The 15,264-nt window shown below is 38.4% G+C and overlaps 1 protein-coding gene across 1 annotated transcript in view; it reads left to right on the top strand.

The window, feature by feature from the left end:
- Positions 1 to 15,264, top strand: part of MCC (MCC regulator of WNT signaling pathway) — a 184,166-nt gene that overhangs the window by 2,428 nt on the left and 166,474 nt on the right. The window contains exon 2 of the mRNA XM_071456495.1: positions 12,783 to 13,030. Within this exon, the coding sequence (XP_071312596.1) occupies positions 12,783 to 13,030 (248 nt within the window). The remainder of the gene's footprint in view (positions 1 to 12,782; positions 13,031 to 15,264) is intronic.

Genomic DNA, 15,264 nt, shown 5'->3' with positions numbered 1-15,264 from the left:
TCTTGTGGCCAAAAATTTTTTTGCATTTCTTGCAGCCCCAGTGGCGATTGGAGGCTGACTTCTGCATGTCATGATATCTTTCACAACAGGTTAAACATGGCAATAAATGCCCAGGCATCTTTATAAAGAGCTGAAAACACAGAAGCTAGCACTTTAAAATCATCTCCTTCTTTGTGTATTAGAACTAGACTTGACTATGATCTATAACCTATCACTAGGATAAGCTTCTTTTTAAATACTAGCTTATTTTGAATGCAATGGGACTGAAATTTGCTGTTTTGCAAGTGCTACTGAGTATAAATTTTATATTTAAAAATTAGTTTCCCTTCTATTTGCAGGCCGGAAGCTTGGTCAGTCATTTCTTTGCCTAGCACATGCAGCAGTTTGTTTATAAGGTTTCTTTTTTTCCAGCTCCAGAGCTGTTAAGGAAAAGAAGATCTTTATACTTGCAGCAAAGGCAGGCATTTTGTGTGTGTGTGTTTATTTAGTTCATATTGCATGGGGGGAAAAGAGATGTTTGCATTCATAATGAAATAACATGGTGTCTCAGCTGTGGAAATGCTTTGTCGTGCATCACTCTCTAATAAACCTCTTTAAATAGTAGCAGGGAAGTACAGGCACAGATGGAGAGGAGGAGCATGTCCTGGGATACTGATTAATTTTCGGGCTCTCACCTGAGATATTGATTAAATTCCAGGCTCTGAGTAGGATGATATCGAAGCAATAAAGCATAATTAAGGATGTGCCATTGGTGGTTATGATCCAGTAGACACTGAGCTATGGGATATGAAATGCTAAACCAGTGTCTCTGAGCATTGCATTAACATGTGCATATTGAAATTTTGCAGTATCCAGCTAGAGAAAAGTACTAAGGAAACAACAGAGTTTTAACTTATTGGCTTGTACTGAAATGGCTTTTGATTCTTTTGGGGTTAATGTTTGTTACTTAATTATTTTAACATCTTGCAAATGTTTGGCATTCTTCTCATACTTCTGCAACACCGGGCAATTTCACAAAAACGAACTAACCAACCAACCAAAAAGTACCACCCTCCCGCTTTGCAACTCAGTTGCAAAGCAGTCCACAACTAAGGCTGGATTCTGAACGCTTGAGATCAGCTGGATGAGCATTGCTGAGAGCAGAAGGCAGCCTTAAACACTGTTTACAGCATAACTTCAGTTTTGCAGCTGTAGCTGGATTGTGTTGTTATCAACAAAAAAAAAACCTGTTAACTGAAAAAACAGGAATTGCTTTCCTTTGCTTTATTCTGTTTGCTTTGAAAAGTTTCAGAATCTGATGTTACAGTTATAAACATTTTCAGTTTCAGAGGGTTGGTGAATTGTCCAGGACACGTGTGCTTTTTTTTCTTTTTTTCTTTTTGATGCTGTTTGCATATTTAGCCTTGAATGCTGGGTTTTTATGGGTGACAGCCTAGATTAATGTCTTCTTCAGAAACTTAATTGCCTTGTAGCTTTATTTTATGTGGATTGTATTGAAATTCTATTTAGCACACAATGAATTTCATCTTCACTGCGGAAGTCACTAAATGGGTTTTGGATTACTCTGTTGTAACACTGCAAAATGTAAAGGTAGCTTTGAATCTGCAGGAAATACTTTTGCTTTAAAAAATGAAGGTATGAGTTGTGGAAATAATGGGCGAAGAAAAAATTAATTTTATTATTAAGGTACAAATATGCTAGCTTTCCAATTTTAACTTTTAAGCATGGATAAATAATTATAGGATTGTGAAGAAAAAAGGTAAAGCTAGTGTTTAGTTCAATTAGAACTTTGTCATTATATTAGCAATAATGGAATTAAGTTTTGTTTGTAGAGTTTGTTTGAGAACTGTGTTGTCTGTGTACACAATTTTTTTACACTGGTCAATATCTTACAGAAAGTCTTGGAAAAGTAGAGTACCACTATACATAGTAAGATGTTAAAAACCCAGTAAACCTACTAACTTTGTAATGAGCTTATACAGCCTGTTAAAAGGCCACGCAGAATGTGCCTTCTCTAGCCCTGCACGAAATAGTTAAAAGGAACTGGTTGGATTTGATTTGTTACCTGAGTGGTTTCAGGGGCACATGGCTTTGGGAGCTCAAAACCTTTGCAAGTACCGGCTGGTCCTTCCCTTTTTAATGGGTTGTCACGGTGGTAGGACATTCACAGCTTTCTTGCTGAGTGTATTTTGGCACCCCTCCCCCACCCCCCCTCCAGTGTTTCTGCATCTGGTTCTGCATATAGTGGCTGCTGTTGGTGCTGTTAGAGGAGAAAACCCAGTATTTTCAAGAAGACAAAGTATTAATCTATTCATTGTCTTTTTAAGGGAGTAGATTTATTCTTCTATGATATCTGTTACTCTCCACAGCAGACGTTTCCACTTCATTTAACCTTTTTTTCAAATGTTTGATTTTGCTAATGTGTTTCAACTTCTGTGCTTAACATTTAAAGAGGTACTATTGAAGCACTTAAGGACAGATAAAATGCAGCAAAATCATTGTGGGTTGTCTGTGACCAGTCAAGATACCACTGTTGGTAAAACACTATTTAATCCATAAGATGACCATTTATGAAGTCATGCGAACATGTTCAGTCAGGATCTCTGAAAACTTACTTTGGGCATGAGCTAATATTCTGCATCTACTCTCTGCAGAGTATTCTGTGCTGGTTGAAAGCAGTATCAGGAACAAGGTGTTTTGTGTATGCTCAAATGTCAGCAGGCTAGCAGTGATAAAGCTATTTATCCTACAAGCACGAGGTTTCTAAAAGGTCAACTCTAACAGAACAGGTGGAAATTAAAAACTGCATTTGAAGTCTTGTGAGAGAAATAATATATATTCTGGTAGTTTTGCAGCTACTGGGATTTCAAATTTCAAAAGAAGTTTGATCCCAGTACTGTACAGTCCTAAGTCTGACCTCAATCAGCTGTCTAACAAGGAGACATCATTTAGAAGCAGTCTGCAAAATGTCAGCAAGACTGGGACAAAGCTTTGCTTAGTCCTTGCCTTCAGTCTGGCTCTTCATATAGCTGGGCTGTTCTTAGCATGAAGCTAAAAAAGTTAAGGCCTCTATACAGGATTTTATTCTCACTCGAGGTCTGGACTATTTGCTCTGTGTTTTCTTTAAACCAGCTCTGTTTTAGAAATTGCAGGGGGAGAAAATCCCAAATCTCCAAAACTCCCAAGCCACCCCCCCCCCAAACCTTGGTAAAATGTACTTTGTTCTTTACTTGTTCTTCACTGCTGCTTTAGTTTGTCTTGAAAACAGTTTCAGCTCCCAGATTCTGTTCTTAGGCTTCGTTTTAGTCTTCATCCATCTCCATCAGGAGGCTGTCACAGAGTTTGTGATCCATGTACCTGAAGGATTGCTTTTATATGGATACAGCACAATATTTACTGTATCCTTAGTAAAACGGTGGCTGGAAGCAGTGTGCTGCTTCTCACATGATTGTAGTCTGTTTTTTCTGTTTCTCCTGGGACTTGCCTTAGTCAATGATTCCACAGCTGTATAGAATTTTGTGGGGTTTTTACTCCACCTTTGTCTTCCATGGGTCCTCTCGGAGCATCATAACCAAAAAAGGAATAAGTTACAGGGAAAGCCTGAAGGGTGGATGTGTATGAGAAGCCATAGAGACATACTTAGTTTAGGATGAAGAAAAAGGTATCCCCTTTGTTAAATATTGTGTCTAGAAAATACACCAAGAATCAACATTCATTAAGGGATTATGCATTTCTAAGTCTGTATTTCTTACAACTGGTACACAGTCAGAGGAATGTATTCAAACTTGAATTGTCTGAACATATTATATTTTTTAATTGGTTAGCACTCCAGTTTTTATGTAAACATCAAACACCTGAAGGGTGTTTTAGCTGGAGCTGTTAACGTTTCAAAGTTAGTGAAGTTACTTGGTGTGTTTTATATATTGCTTTTATCTTTCCCCATTGGCACTATTAGCCTGGTAAAAGGGACTAAAGTATTTATCTCAGGCTTGTATTACTGTATTTTCTTTCTTAGGACCTTGTTGTCCAGATAGATTGTACTGTGGAAAAACTGACCAAACAGTAATTCACTTGAAAATACAAATGTCAAATTTTTTGATCCCTTTGAAAGCTACCATCCAGCTGGCATCTAAGCAGTGAAGTTAGTTGTTATATTTATTAATTTTGTTACTGATTTGTATTTATTTTTTGATTGATATTGTTGCAAATACCATGTTAATTGGGTTATTACTGTAAGAGAAGTTAATCACTCTTTAAAGTCAGTAATTTCCATTTTGTGACAAAAAAAGAGTAATTGTTAAACTGGGATTTTTTTGCTTTGTGTTTTCTTGGGTTTCTTGGTGGCAATTCTGAAAGATCAACTTCACAAATATATTCTGTTTCTTTTTCCCCAAGGGTGATAGGGAGCTCGGGCCCTCATAAGATGCTTTGGTGCTTGGTCCTTCTAGCAACTCCATGGTCCTGGGTTTATAACATAGGAACTATTGGTGGCTGTTCTAGCAGTATGACTGGGATGGTAAATACTTGGTTTTGTTTAGCTCATGTGATTGCATCTTCTGTTTACAGCAGACAAGGCAGTTGGCACTCTCCTAATCATTGTTGGTTAGCTTGTGATCCTAGGGAGCAACTTTCTGTATGTTTTTAGAATTAATTTGCCAAAACCTATTGTTTGAAATTCATGGATGGGTTGACTGAGTTGGGAGGCACTTGAATGAGGGAAGAGTTCTCCCTGTTAACTCCTTGTATTTATTTGTATTTATTGTTTGAGGGTGCCCCGTGCAAGTACTTTGCTGGTAGTTGTGGATGGATTCTAAGATAATTTTAAAATTCTCTTTGTTTGCTGGGGTAGGCTAGAGATTACCTTACATTGATTGAAGCAGCAGGTCATACATGTTTTGATTTGGAATAAGGAACCTCACAAAATACTTGGGCACCTGGCCTTACTTGCAAACATATACCCTTAATCTGTGCACCTGCACTCTTTACACAATGAATTGTGAATAGCTAGCGGAGGGTTACATGATTTTTTTAAGTCAGCCTGCTCTGCCAGATGATGATCTGCTGTGCATGGTCCTGAAGTTACTCACTGTCTGCACTAGAATTTGTTCAAAGAATTGCCTTAGCTGTACACTAGTTCAGTAAGACATACTTCTTTGCAGCATGGCCAGTTTATAGTTGTAACTTTATCTGGATGTGTGACTTTTAATGTTGGCACAGTTGAGGGGGGTAAGAAACAAGATTGTGGGTTAGTTGTGGTCCCTCTGGTGATGTCCTCTTGATTTTTAAACATGCTTCACTCCAAATGATCTGAGCTAAGAAATCTCACTAAAAGTTAATTCATTTTCAGAAGTATAAAAGGACAAGAGAGATTTTTTTAAGACTCTGGTATCTCAGGTGGTAGATGAAAGGCATTAACAAGGCTTGTGTTGTGCCTAATTGAGTGTTGTCCAAAGGATGGGCTTCAAATGGCATATGAAGGAAAAATTATGATGTGGATACATAGTTTTTCAAATCCACTGTGTTTTTACTGTGAATGTTCACATACATCTTTTAGAATAAATAGTACATATGTGGAATTCATCCTAGGGCAGTGATTTTTGCATTAATTGACCTCTGTTAATTAATGTCACCATAATGCTAAATTGTAATCAACACAGTCAATGTCTCATTTCTTCTAAAAGTTTTTCTGAAGCAATACTTTTTATATTTGATAGAAAAGAACAATATTTATGTAGTATTAGTGGTTATTTGATTTAATCCCATATGTAATTTTTGAGGGTAAGCCAGGTAGCAGAGATCAGACCATCTCTGAATGAAAACTGTGTTCCTGATAGTTCCTAACCATGTGGAAGAGTCTGTAGGTTGAATTGTGTATTAGCAGTATATTTGAAACCAAAGAAAAGCATAAAAGAAAGCGTAGAATGGCAGATTCTATTGACAAACTCTGCTTCTCCTTTGACAGATGGACCTTTGTTTGCCTGCAACAGTTCAGTCTCCAGAGATGAGACCCTCAGCCAAGGAGGGGACGCCCTGCCCTCACAGGTTGAGAGATGCAGTTTGTGCTATCAGTACAGAGTAGGTGATCAGAGCACAAAGTTTAAGCTATTTCTAGTGAGTAGAATATGTATTTGTTGTGTCATCTGTAACATAACGTTTCTGTTCTGAGAGGTACCTCCAGAAGAGGTACCTAGCAGCCAAAGAGGCTGGCTGTCTTGTCCATATCTAGTGTGAAGTGGGGGAGAGACACACACAGACATGCTGAGGTGGGGAAGTGGGGAGGGAACCATCCCCTGCTTCCCCAGAGGAAGGGGTGGTGGTGTAGGCTGCATGCTTGCAATAGTATTGTGAGAGGCAGCTAAGGCAGGACAGAGCCGGGAAGCAGAAGCTCAGATGGCTGAATTATGAATAAAGCATACAGGGTTTTGGGGCTGGCTGATTGTTAACCTTATCTTTTTCCTCACGATGCTCAGTGTTGTGGATCGGGATCAAGTTGCAAGTTAGTTGTGAACAGGCGCTGGAATATGCAGAAATTGAAACTAGCAGGGAATTTCAAGTGTAAAATTGTTCCACAATATAGAAACAGTTTTGAAAAAGTGACAGAAAAAACAGAGAAAGAGTATCCAAGAGAGGGAGTCAGTGAACTGCTGATAATGCTAAGACATGTGAGATTTTTGTTTTGTTTTGATTTGCTTTCTACATTGAAAATAATACATGTAGTAAGATTGTTCCTGCAAATAGGACTGGTAACAAATACCTTGGACGGAGAGGGAAGAAAGAAGTTGAAGAGTGCTTGGATTTGTTTTACTTAGTTGTACTTGGAGATTTTGATATAATAATCCTAAAGACAACCTCAGAATTATTTCCATTCTTTTTCCCTGAACTCTTCTAAAAGACAGAAGAACAGAAAATGGGAAAGATAAAATATGCTGCTTTTCTTTAAAAGTGTGTTGAGATGGTGGTCAATGAACAGACAACTTGCTGAATATGGATTTCTTAAGAAGAAGTTAGGTTGAACTAATCTAATCTAGAACTAGTGTCCCCCATTTGTGGTGGGAGTGAAACAAGAGTTTGTCTTGACTATTTTAAGGCTTTTGATGTTTTGTTTAAGGCTTTTTTTGATGTTTTATGACACTTGTAGGCAAGCCAAGGAACTAGACTGAGACTTCAGTTTGTTCAAGTTTTTTTCTGAGCTATACTTGGAGCTCATTAGACACCTGTGCTTTGGTTGACATATAAAATACTATATCAAATTGAAATCAGAAGGATGGCCTGGATCAAATCATTATCAAGCATTATTAAGGATTAATGATAAGGATGACGTGATAATGGGTAACCTTTCTTAAATCTGAGATGACATCAAGCTAAGGAAAATTGTAGACTTGCTGTGGGGTAAGAGTCACAATTGGTGCTGACAGATGAAGCTGTTGCGTGAAAACAAATCAAATGGCATAAAGTAGGAATAAGCAGACATTAGCACATTTGGTGGTGCACATACAGGATGTGTGCTAGATGTAAAACTTAGTGAAATTTATGGTGGTTCTCAAGTTTAACTTGAACTAACAGAATTGTTCTGTTGCAGAACAGAACTTCTGCTTTCACCTTCTAGTCTCTTTTCAGTGTGTGCTTTAAGCTGGTGTCATGTTCTGTGTGCTGTCATCGATTCGGTTGGTGGAACATTTAGAGAAAGACAAGAGCAACTTATGATGATTGAAGTACAAAAAATGAGGTTCTTTACTCAAAAGAAGGTGGAACATCTGATTACAGGCTTTAAATATGTAAAGACTCTTTTTCTTACTGACTGTTATTGGAGTAAGATCCCAATATTACCGGATGGAACGTGCCTGGGCTCTTCTGGCCCTTGCTGCCTGACCAGAGGTGGCAGCTGTGGTGTTTCACCTCAGAGATGCCCCTGGCTGGCTGTATGTTGCAGCTGGCACTTGGAACAAGTCTAGGCAAGCAGGAATTCAGTTTTTACCTCTAATGGAAAGGCTTTAGGCGAGGTGAAGAGGAAAAGGAGACGGATTCTGCCGGAGAGTTAATCCAAAGTTTTATTCCTGGGCACACAGGCCTCTGAATGTTGCGATGGCTCCAACAGAACCCAGACCACATGGTCCCGTGTCTTTTTAAGCCCGGGGAAAGGGGGAGGGGAAGGGGCAGGTGTGCCACCAACCAGGTGGAAAGGGTGGGAGTCTCAGGGGACAATGACACCTAGACTGGCCAATGACGCCAGGGCTGAGAAGCATCTTTTGAATTTGACCAACCAGATGATGTCCATGCTGGAATGTTAAGATTGACAGAGACAGCACTTAGCAAGGGGGCAAGGGGGAGGGGAAGAGAGAGGTTGGCACACCTGGGAAACTGGGATAGCTAAAACAGGATATTGCTTCATACTGCAACACACTGTAATGTCAGAAAACAGTGTGTTAACTTCCTTTTTGAAGCAACAATCCGAATTGTATCTGGGAAGATTGAAATAAGGAAACTTGCAGAAGAGAGCAGTGAAGTGCTAGGACAGAGCACACGTGGAGGTTATGGCATTCTTAAAAAGCAGCTTAGACACCTCTCCATGAGTGATGATACTTTTTTGAGTCTGGTATGTTTTCTGCACTGGTAGGTCTTACTTGCCTGTTTTCCTCTGTTTAATAGTTTGTCTGCTGAGTTACATAATTTGTCTCTTGTGCTTATAATCGGGCAAATGTGCAAGATCCCATTTAGTGCCATATAGACTTCTATTATACAGAACTCAGTGGCTGCAGAGTAAATATCCCCTTGTGGGACTGCAGTCTGGTCTAGTGACCTTTTTCCCCCATTTCTTTCAACTTTATGTTTACACTTTGCTTTAATTCCTTCATAAATGGGCACAAATATAGAAAAAAAGTCCCATAAAACTATCAAATGTCAGTCAATGCTCTTATGTCTTCCTAAGTTTTCATGCAGCATGAAAAAATCCATCTGCATGAATTCCCTTCCTGATCACAATGAGATGTTAAAACTGAAGCTTCAGTGTGAGTTTTCAAATCCCAGTATCAACGGTATTGCTGCTCAGCATTTTAACAAGCGTGTCCAGCTGATGTGCCTCTTCTCCATCCCATCCTGCCTCACATTATTCATGCCTTGCCAAACACATCAGCTTCACTGAAATGGCTCATTTACAACTATTGCCCGGTGCTGACAATGCTTTTGATACACAGAAAATAGGGAGCATTGGGACAGCCATAAGGAAATGGAGTTTTACATTAAAAGTGAACAACATGGGTGTTACTGTGTATCTTATACTTTCATTTTAAAAAGGGTTGATTAATACTACAACATAGTCTGGCACTAGGAGGTAAACCCAAAGAAAATACTCCTGAAACAAAATGCATTTTGTTTATCAATGCAGACAGTATTCCAAATATACACATAAAAATTGTTTACACATCAATTTATCAATTGTTTCATGTATGAATATCAGTCATGGTCATGATGCAATTTATTAAGCTGAGATGGGAACTTCAGGCCTTTTTTCCTAAGAAAAACTTTCAGGTAAGATGTATTGTTGCAGGAAACTTGTGTTTCTTCATTCTTTGCCCTTTTGGAAGGACATCCAGGTTGCAGCAGGTGGAAAATTCCAGCAATTCTGAAGCTGTCCTCATTATTCCTTCATAAGCTGTAACTTCAGTCTTGCCCTACCACTTCCTTTAAAAGATAATATAGAAATTATCTTTTAAGATAATATGGAAATGCTGACTTAGTCTTATCAGGATGATCCATGTCTGATAAAGTAATAGCTTCTGTATTTTTAAACCATCAAAATTGGTAATAATTCAGGAAATTGGAGAGCAAAAAATAACCTCTTAAGGTATTTCTGTGTGAAAAGGTCTGTGGAGATGTAATTGTTTAGATAATGACAAAGGTAATGAAATCTGCTTCCGAGGCTAAATTCATTAGACAACAGAAATTTCTTTTTTGTGGTTGTTGCTGGTTCTGGAAATTATTTCTTCAAGAAAACATATTAAGTAAGAACTGCTCTGGGTGTTTGTCCTCTTTCCTAGTCTACCTACTACCTATTTCCATCTGCTAGTGAATTTTTTTAACAGTTTTCTTCCCTTCTGTAAAGTCAAGACATGTATCTTGCCTTGGGTGGACCGCAAAACAACATAAATTCTCCATCCAGCTCCCCCTGTAGGTAAGGACGTTGTTTTTATGCATGTTTTTCAGACAGCAGTGAACACTGTCTTTTAGTCTGATAACCTTTCAAAGTGCTCTCTGTAGCTGGGTGCTAACCTTGAGATGGTTTTTTTTGCCAGAAATTATAGTGTCGTAGAGGGCTTCTGTGATGCACACTCACTGTGGTTTCTGCTTTCTTGGCATTTCAGATGACTTTGGATTTATTGTGCATTACTTCTGTTCATCCAGATTAAGAAATAAGCATTTTGATGCAGCATGCCTCGTGATGCTTGGAACCTCTTACCTTTTAATTTCTTTACCCATCTAGAACTCTGTTAGAATTTTATTCCAAACAAAAGGTGTCATTCTGTGAGCTTTTCTGACTGCAGACAAGCAGTTCTGAGATTGCTTCCAGGATTGTTTGCCTGCAGTTGCTCATAGAAAAGTCAAAGCTGCAGAGCTGATGTGATTCTGTGGTTTAAGTAGTGAGGGCCTTGACTTGCTGTGAGAGTCAGAGCAAATGGAGCAGTGGGTCCAGGATGCTCTGGAGGTTGGTGGCTGCACCAGGGACCTAAACTAAACAGCCTCCTACCAAGAACAGAAGTGATCTGGAGTAACTTTAGTACATCTTTTAGATCAGCAACTTCTTATTGCCTCTGAGTGTTCTAGTGGTCAGTCCTTTTAGATTAGTCATTTCAAAATTAATGCTTCAGATAGATTACTGTTTAACTACAGTATTGGTCTGGAAGTGACTCATGACACCACTGCATGGAACAGGTTTTCCTACACTGTTTGTTTATTTACTCTATTTGCCTCTAGGGAGCTTGGCTGCATTTATAATTTTGACTTCCCTCTTCAAAGGTGTTTCTGCACCTAGCCTGCAAGTTGTGTTAACAGGGATTAAATGTTTCCAGGCAAAATGATGATACCTTTTTACTAGCTGAAGTTTTAAATAGTTTTAAGAAAATACATGTTTTCTCCTTGGTGTTATGTAGTGGAACAATCTTTGAGAGATTTCCTTTATAAATCAGTTTGCATTTGTGTAACACCTTTAGATTGTAGGGAACCAGAACTGGGTTTGGACATGTCCCTGTGGGCTGTAGTGAAATAGAAGTTTTACAATTGTCATGAGCAGGGCCGTGTAAGGTGTGCTACTAGTGCCACAGCCTCCTCCTGCCCCAGTACAGCAGATTAATTCTTCTGGAGCCAGGGCAACTGACCTGTGTTCTGGAATTCCATGGCAAAATCACCCTGCACTGCTTCTCCTGGTACTCATTTCAAAATTAGCACACCTCTGCAGAGTCCCTCAATCTGAGGCTATGTCTGATCTGTTCCAAGAGAATAGACATAGCTGAATTGTATTTGTCACTCCTCAGGTAAAAATTTGAATGTGCTCTCATCCTGATTTTTCTTTGGAACATCCTTGTGAAATTGTATTTGTGTTGTTTTAATTTTTAAAAACAAGGAACTGAGCCATGGAGATTATTTATTAATTGTTCAGATTCAAATCTAAGAGCAAAACTCTGAGCAGAAACTGAACTGCAAGTAATAATAGCTTATGTTTGGCCTGTGTGATTAATTCTTCTATAATAAAGTTATTTCTTGTCATAAGCAGAGATTTGGTTGCTTTCTGATATTTTTGTTGTTGGGGTTTTTGTTTGTTTTTAAACTTCATGGTTATGTTGTTATCACTATTATTATCATCATCATCATTATTATTGTCATTATTATCATCATTCTCATCATCATTACTATTACTTTTGTTACTATGATCATTATTATCCAATTTTAGGACAAGAATTCTGTTTCTGCAGCTCTGGAATTTCTGCATAGAAGAGACTTACAGAGCTCCACCTGATGTTCAATTCTTTCTCTAGAATAGAATGGGCCTTGATTCTGATAATAAATTACTTCATTGAAGCTCTTCATGTGAGAACTTTGGGTGTTTCAATGTATCATGTTTTCACAGAAACCTTCTGAATGATACCCTGATACTAGTAATGAAATAATAATAATACTATTAAATCTACTAATAATTCACATAATAGTAATATTACACATTTCCTTTGCCTCCCTTCTACTGCAAGATTTTGTTCAACACACAAATAAGCTATATGCTTTTAAGCTGTTTAAAAAAAGCCATAACATAGAAACACACTCATGCTATTTGTGGTATAAATTGGTATGGTAGTGCTGTGCAATCCAGTTCAAAAAGTGTTTAAGAAAAGGATGGCAGGAAAGAAGCAGTGAAATGTGAGAGTAGCAAAGTAGTGGTATTTTTAAAAAAAAAATTTTTCTAATCAGAGAGAATGGGACACCCAGAAGATTTGGTAGCGTAGAGCAGCTGTTTCTTCAGATCTGGTTGAATTGGTTTGCCCACATTTTATTTAGAATGTGTTTATTTGTCATTTGATAAATACGCATCATGCACATGCTGGAGAAATTGTTTCAAGATTTTGTTTCCTTCAGTAGTTGGTCTATAGGTTTTAAATGCCTGTGCATTAATGTGTATCCAGATTAGACAAGGGCTAGTATTCCTTTTCTTTGAAACTAAGTTGTTGTTTTTTTGTTTTCTCTATTTCCACTTTTCCAATCTTCTCCCACCCCCATTTTCCCTCTAAAAATATCTTTAGGAATGACTTGCTGATGGTGTGCCGCCAGCTGAATATGGAGGCATCTGTTGCAGAGATCATGCACCAGCTGGGAGCAGATGAAAATGGAAAAATTTCCTTCCAGGATTTTAGTCAGTGCCACATGGAACTGGTACAGGAAATCAAGAAGGAGGAAGTGGATCTTTCTGTGAAATCGGATGATTCTTGTAAAAAGAAAAAGTTAAGGGATAGAGTAGCTTCCTGGCCAACTGGCAGCAATAACAGTTTAGGTAGGTATGACTTTTTAATGTCCTGTGGGTGTAATTTAACAAAAGGTAACTGTGAGGTGTTTGTTACTGATTTCACTGGCATTAGGGTTGCCCCTACAGGGCTTTGTGAATCTGTCTTTGCATAATTTCATCATATACTAGAGTGCTGTTGTAATGGTTGCAGACTTGTAATCAGAATGTAAACTAGAATGTGTGCAGAGCATTCTCTTCTAAAAATGTAAATTGCACAAGAGAACAGACTCCCTTGGAAGGGTAAGGGCTGGTAACTGAAGATCCACGGAGTTCTTTTTTCTCTGTAAAACTCAGGCAGGTATGTAGGTAAAACTGAAAAATGAGGGAAGACTTAATCTTGGTTCCAGTCATAATACAGGGTAGGAACTAATGTTTCTTGGATGCTTTAAAAATTGTTCCACTTAGTGAGAGATCTGAATGCTGGAAGAACCCTATGATTTAGAGAATACAAAAATACTTCTCCATCTGGTTGAAAACCAACAAAATCAAAAAGCAGAACCAACCAAACCAAAAGAAGCCAACAACAAAAACAAACCACACCCCTCCCAAAAAACTCAAACCAACAAAAAAAAAAAAAAAAAAAGTGCTATTCCATTGATAGGAAAGCAGGATGGGAAGGGATTATCTTGTGTCATTGAGCCCAGTCCTTGATAGCACTATGACCAGTCAGCATTAGGTCACAAATGTTAACACCTGCAGAATGCTTCCTTTCACCCTGTAAAAAATGGAAGAGACTAAAGGACACACATTCTGGGGTCAAAGATGTCAAAGTGTGGTGTTTTGTGGAAAAAGCTGAGGATGCTGTCCATTCCCCAGTTCCTTACAGCAGGTGCATGCTGGCTATAAGTGACTGTTGGCTGGTGGCCGTGGAACTGACCTGTGTCCATTCTTCACAAAAACAGCATCAACCTCTGATGGTGTTTAGTTGGAGCTATGTCTCTTCAGCCTTTTCTTTGGGCTATATGAGCCTATATGTTTTAAAACACTTTTTAAACTGGAAATCTTCCATTAGTCTTCCCAACAGTTTTTCTTTGAAGTGTTTTAAATTAATTTGACAATATTTTTTATTGTCGGATGTGCTTCATACATCTGGAGAGTTGTGCTATTCCAGCTTCTCATGTTATGTCAGGGTTATGTCAAGGTCATGTTATTGACTTGTTGCCCGGTATAATGTTTAACGTCAGATTTATTTATTTATTTGAAGGTAGTTGATGGTACATGGGATTTCTGTTTTAGCAGCGTGGATGCAAAGCATACTGAAAACAATACAGACACAAGTCACCCATAACAGAGGAGAGCAATTGCAGGGCACAGGTCAATCATAATACCAGTGAGGCTAAGCTTTGTATACAAGTACTCCGCACTGGCTTGGCTAACTCAGGAAGACATTCACACTCTTACTGAACGCAGGGAGAAATACAGCACCGATTGATTCTCTCAGCTGTTTATGGTTTATCTAAAGCAAAACTCACCCTAAGGTCATTTTGGTGTTGAGATCAAGCCAGCTTTTTTGCAACAGCTGTGATCAGTCCCAGCCCATATCCTTCCCTGAGCTTCATGGGCACATCACCCTGGCCCATCTCTTATCCTGCTCCCATAGTAGGGGTTTACTGATCAGTCACACCTGTCTTTATCTTGTCAGTAGTCAGCTTCATAGAAAGTAAAACTGGGCATGTGTTGATTTTGGTGGTTTGATCTATTAATTTACTTATTTATTAGCTTTGAAGGTATGGGATTAGCATGTTCTGTCTTATGGTCACTTTGCACGTGTTTTTGGCTAGTCATCTCAGAAATTCAAATTTTCCTTGTTTACTTTGTATCCTTGGTGAACTCCTTATCTTTTTGCTTTTTAGATAGACTGTACTATTCCCTTATCCTATTGTCACATGCTCCTTGGCTTTTCATTTTGGCTTCTCAGCACAGCAAAGAGTTGTTTCATAGCTCTGTTTATCTGCCATCTCATATTTTATAGCTTCATAGTAATATTTTGTTATAGAGGTAGTTCGTTGATAGTGTTTTTTCTGTTTATGTTTTTTTCATATATATTCTTGAATTGCAAAACTCTGTTGTTACTATGCTCATTTCTCCCATCACTTTCTTTAGTGAAATTTTTGTAAGGCTTGTGCTCAATTGATTTCCAGCCTGTGAATCTCTTTCTGGCGCTGTCAGACAGTATTTTAAAACCAAGTTTGTGCCATTTTTTTCTTTAAGGATATTGTGTA

The sequence above is a fragment of the Agelaius tricolor genome, unplaced genomic scaffold (assembly GCF_023055355.1).
Source record: "Agelaius tricolor isolate 1412-34295 unplaced genomic scaffold, bAgeTri1.0.p SCAF_59, whole genome shotgun sequence".
NCBI lineage: Eukaryota > Metazoa > Chordata > Aves > Passeriformes > Icteridae > Agelaius > Agelaius tricolor.
Note: the sequence above shows the minus strand (reverse complement) of the source record. Positions and strands in the feature narration are given on the sequence as shown.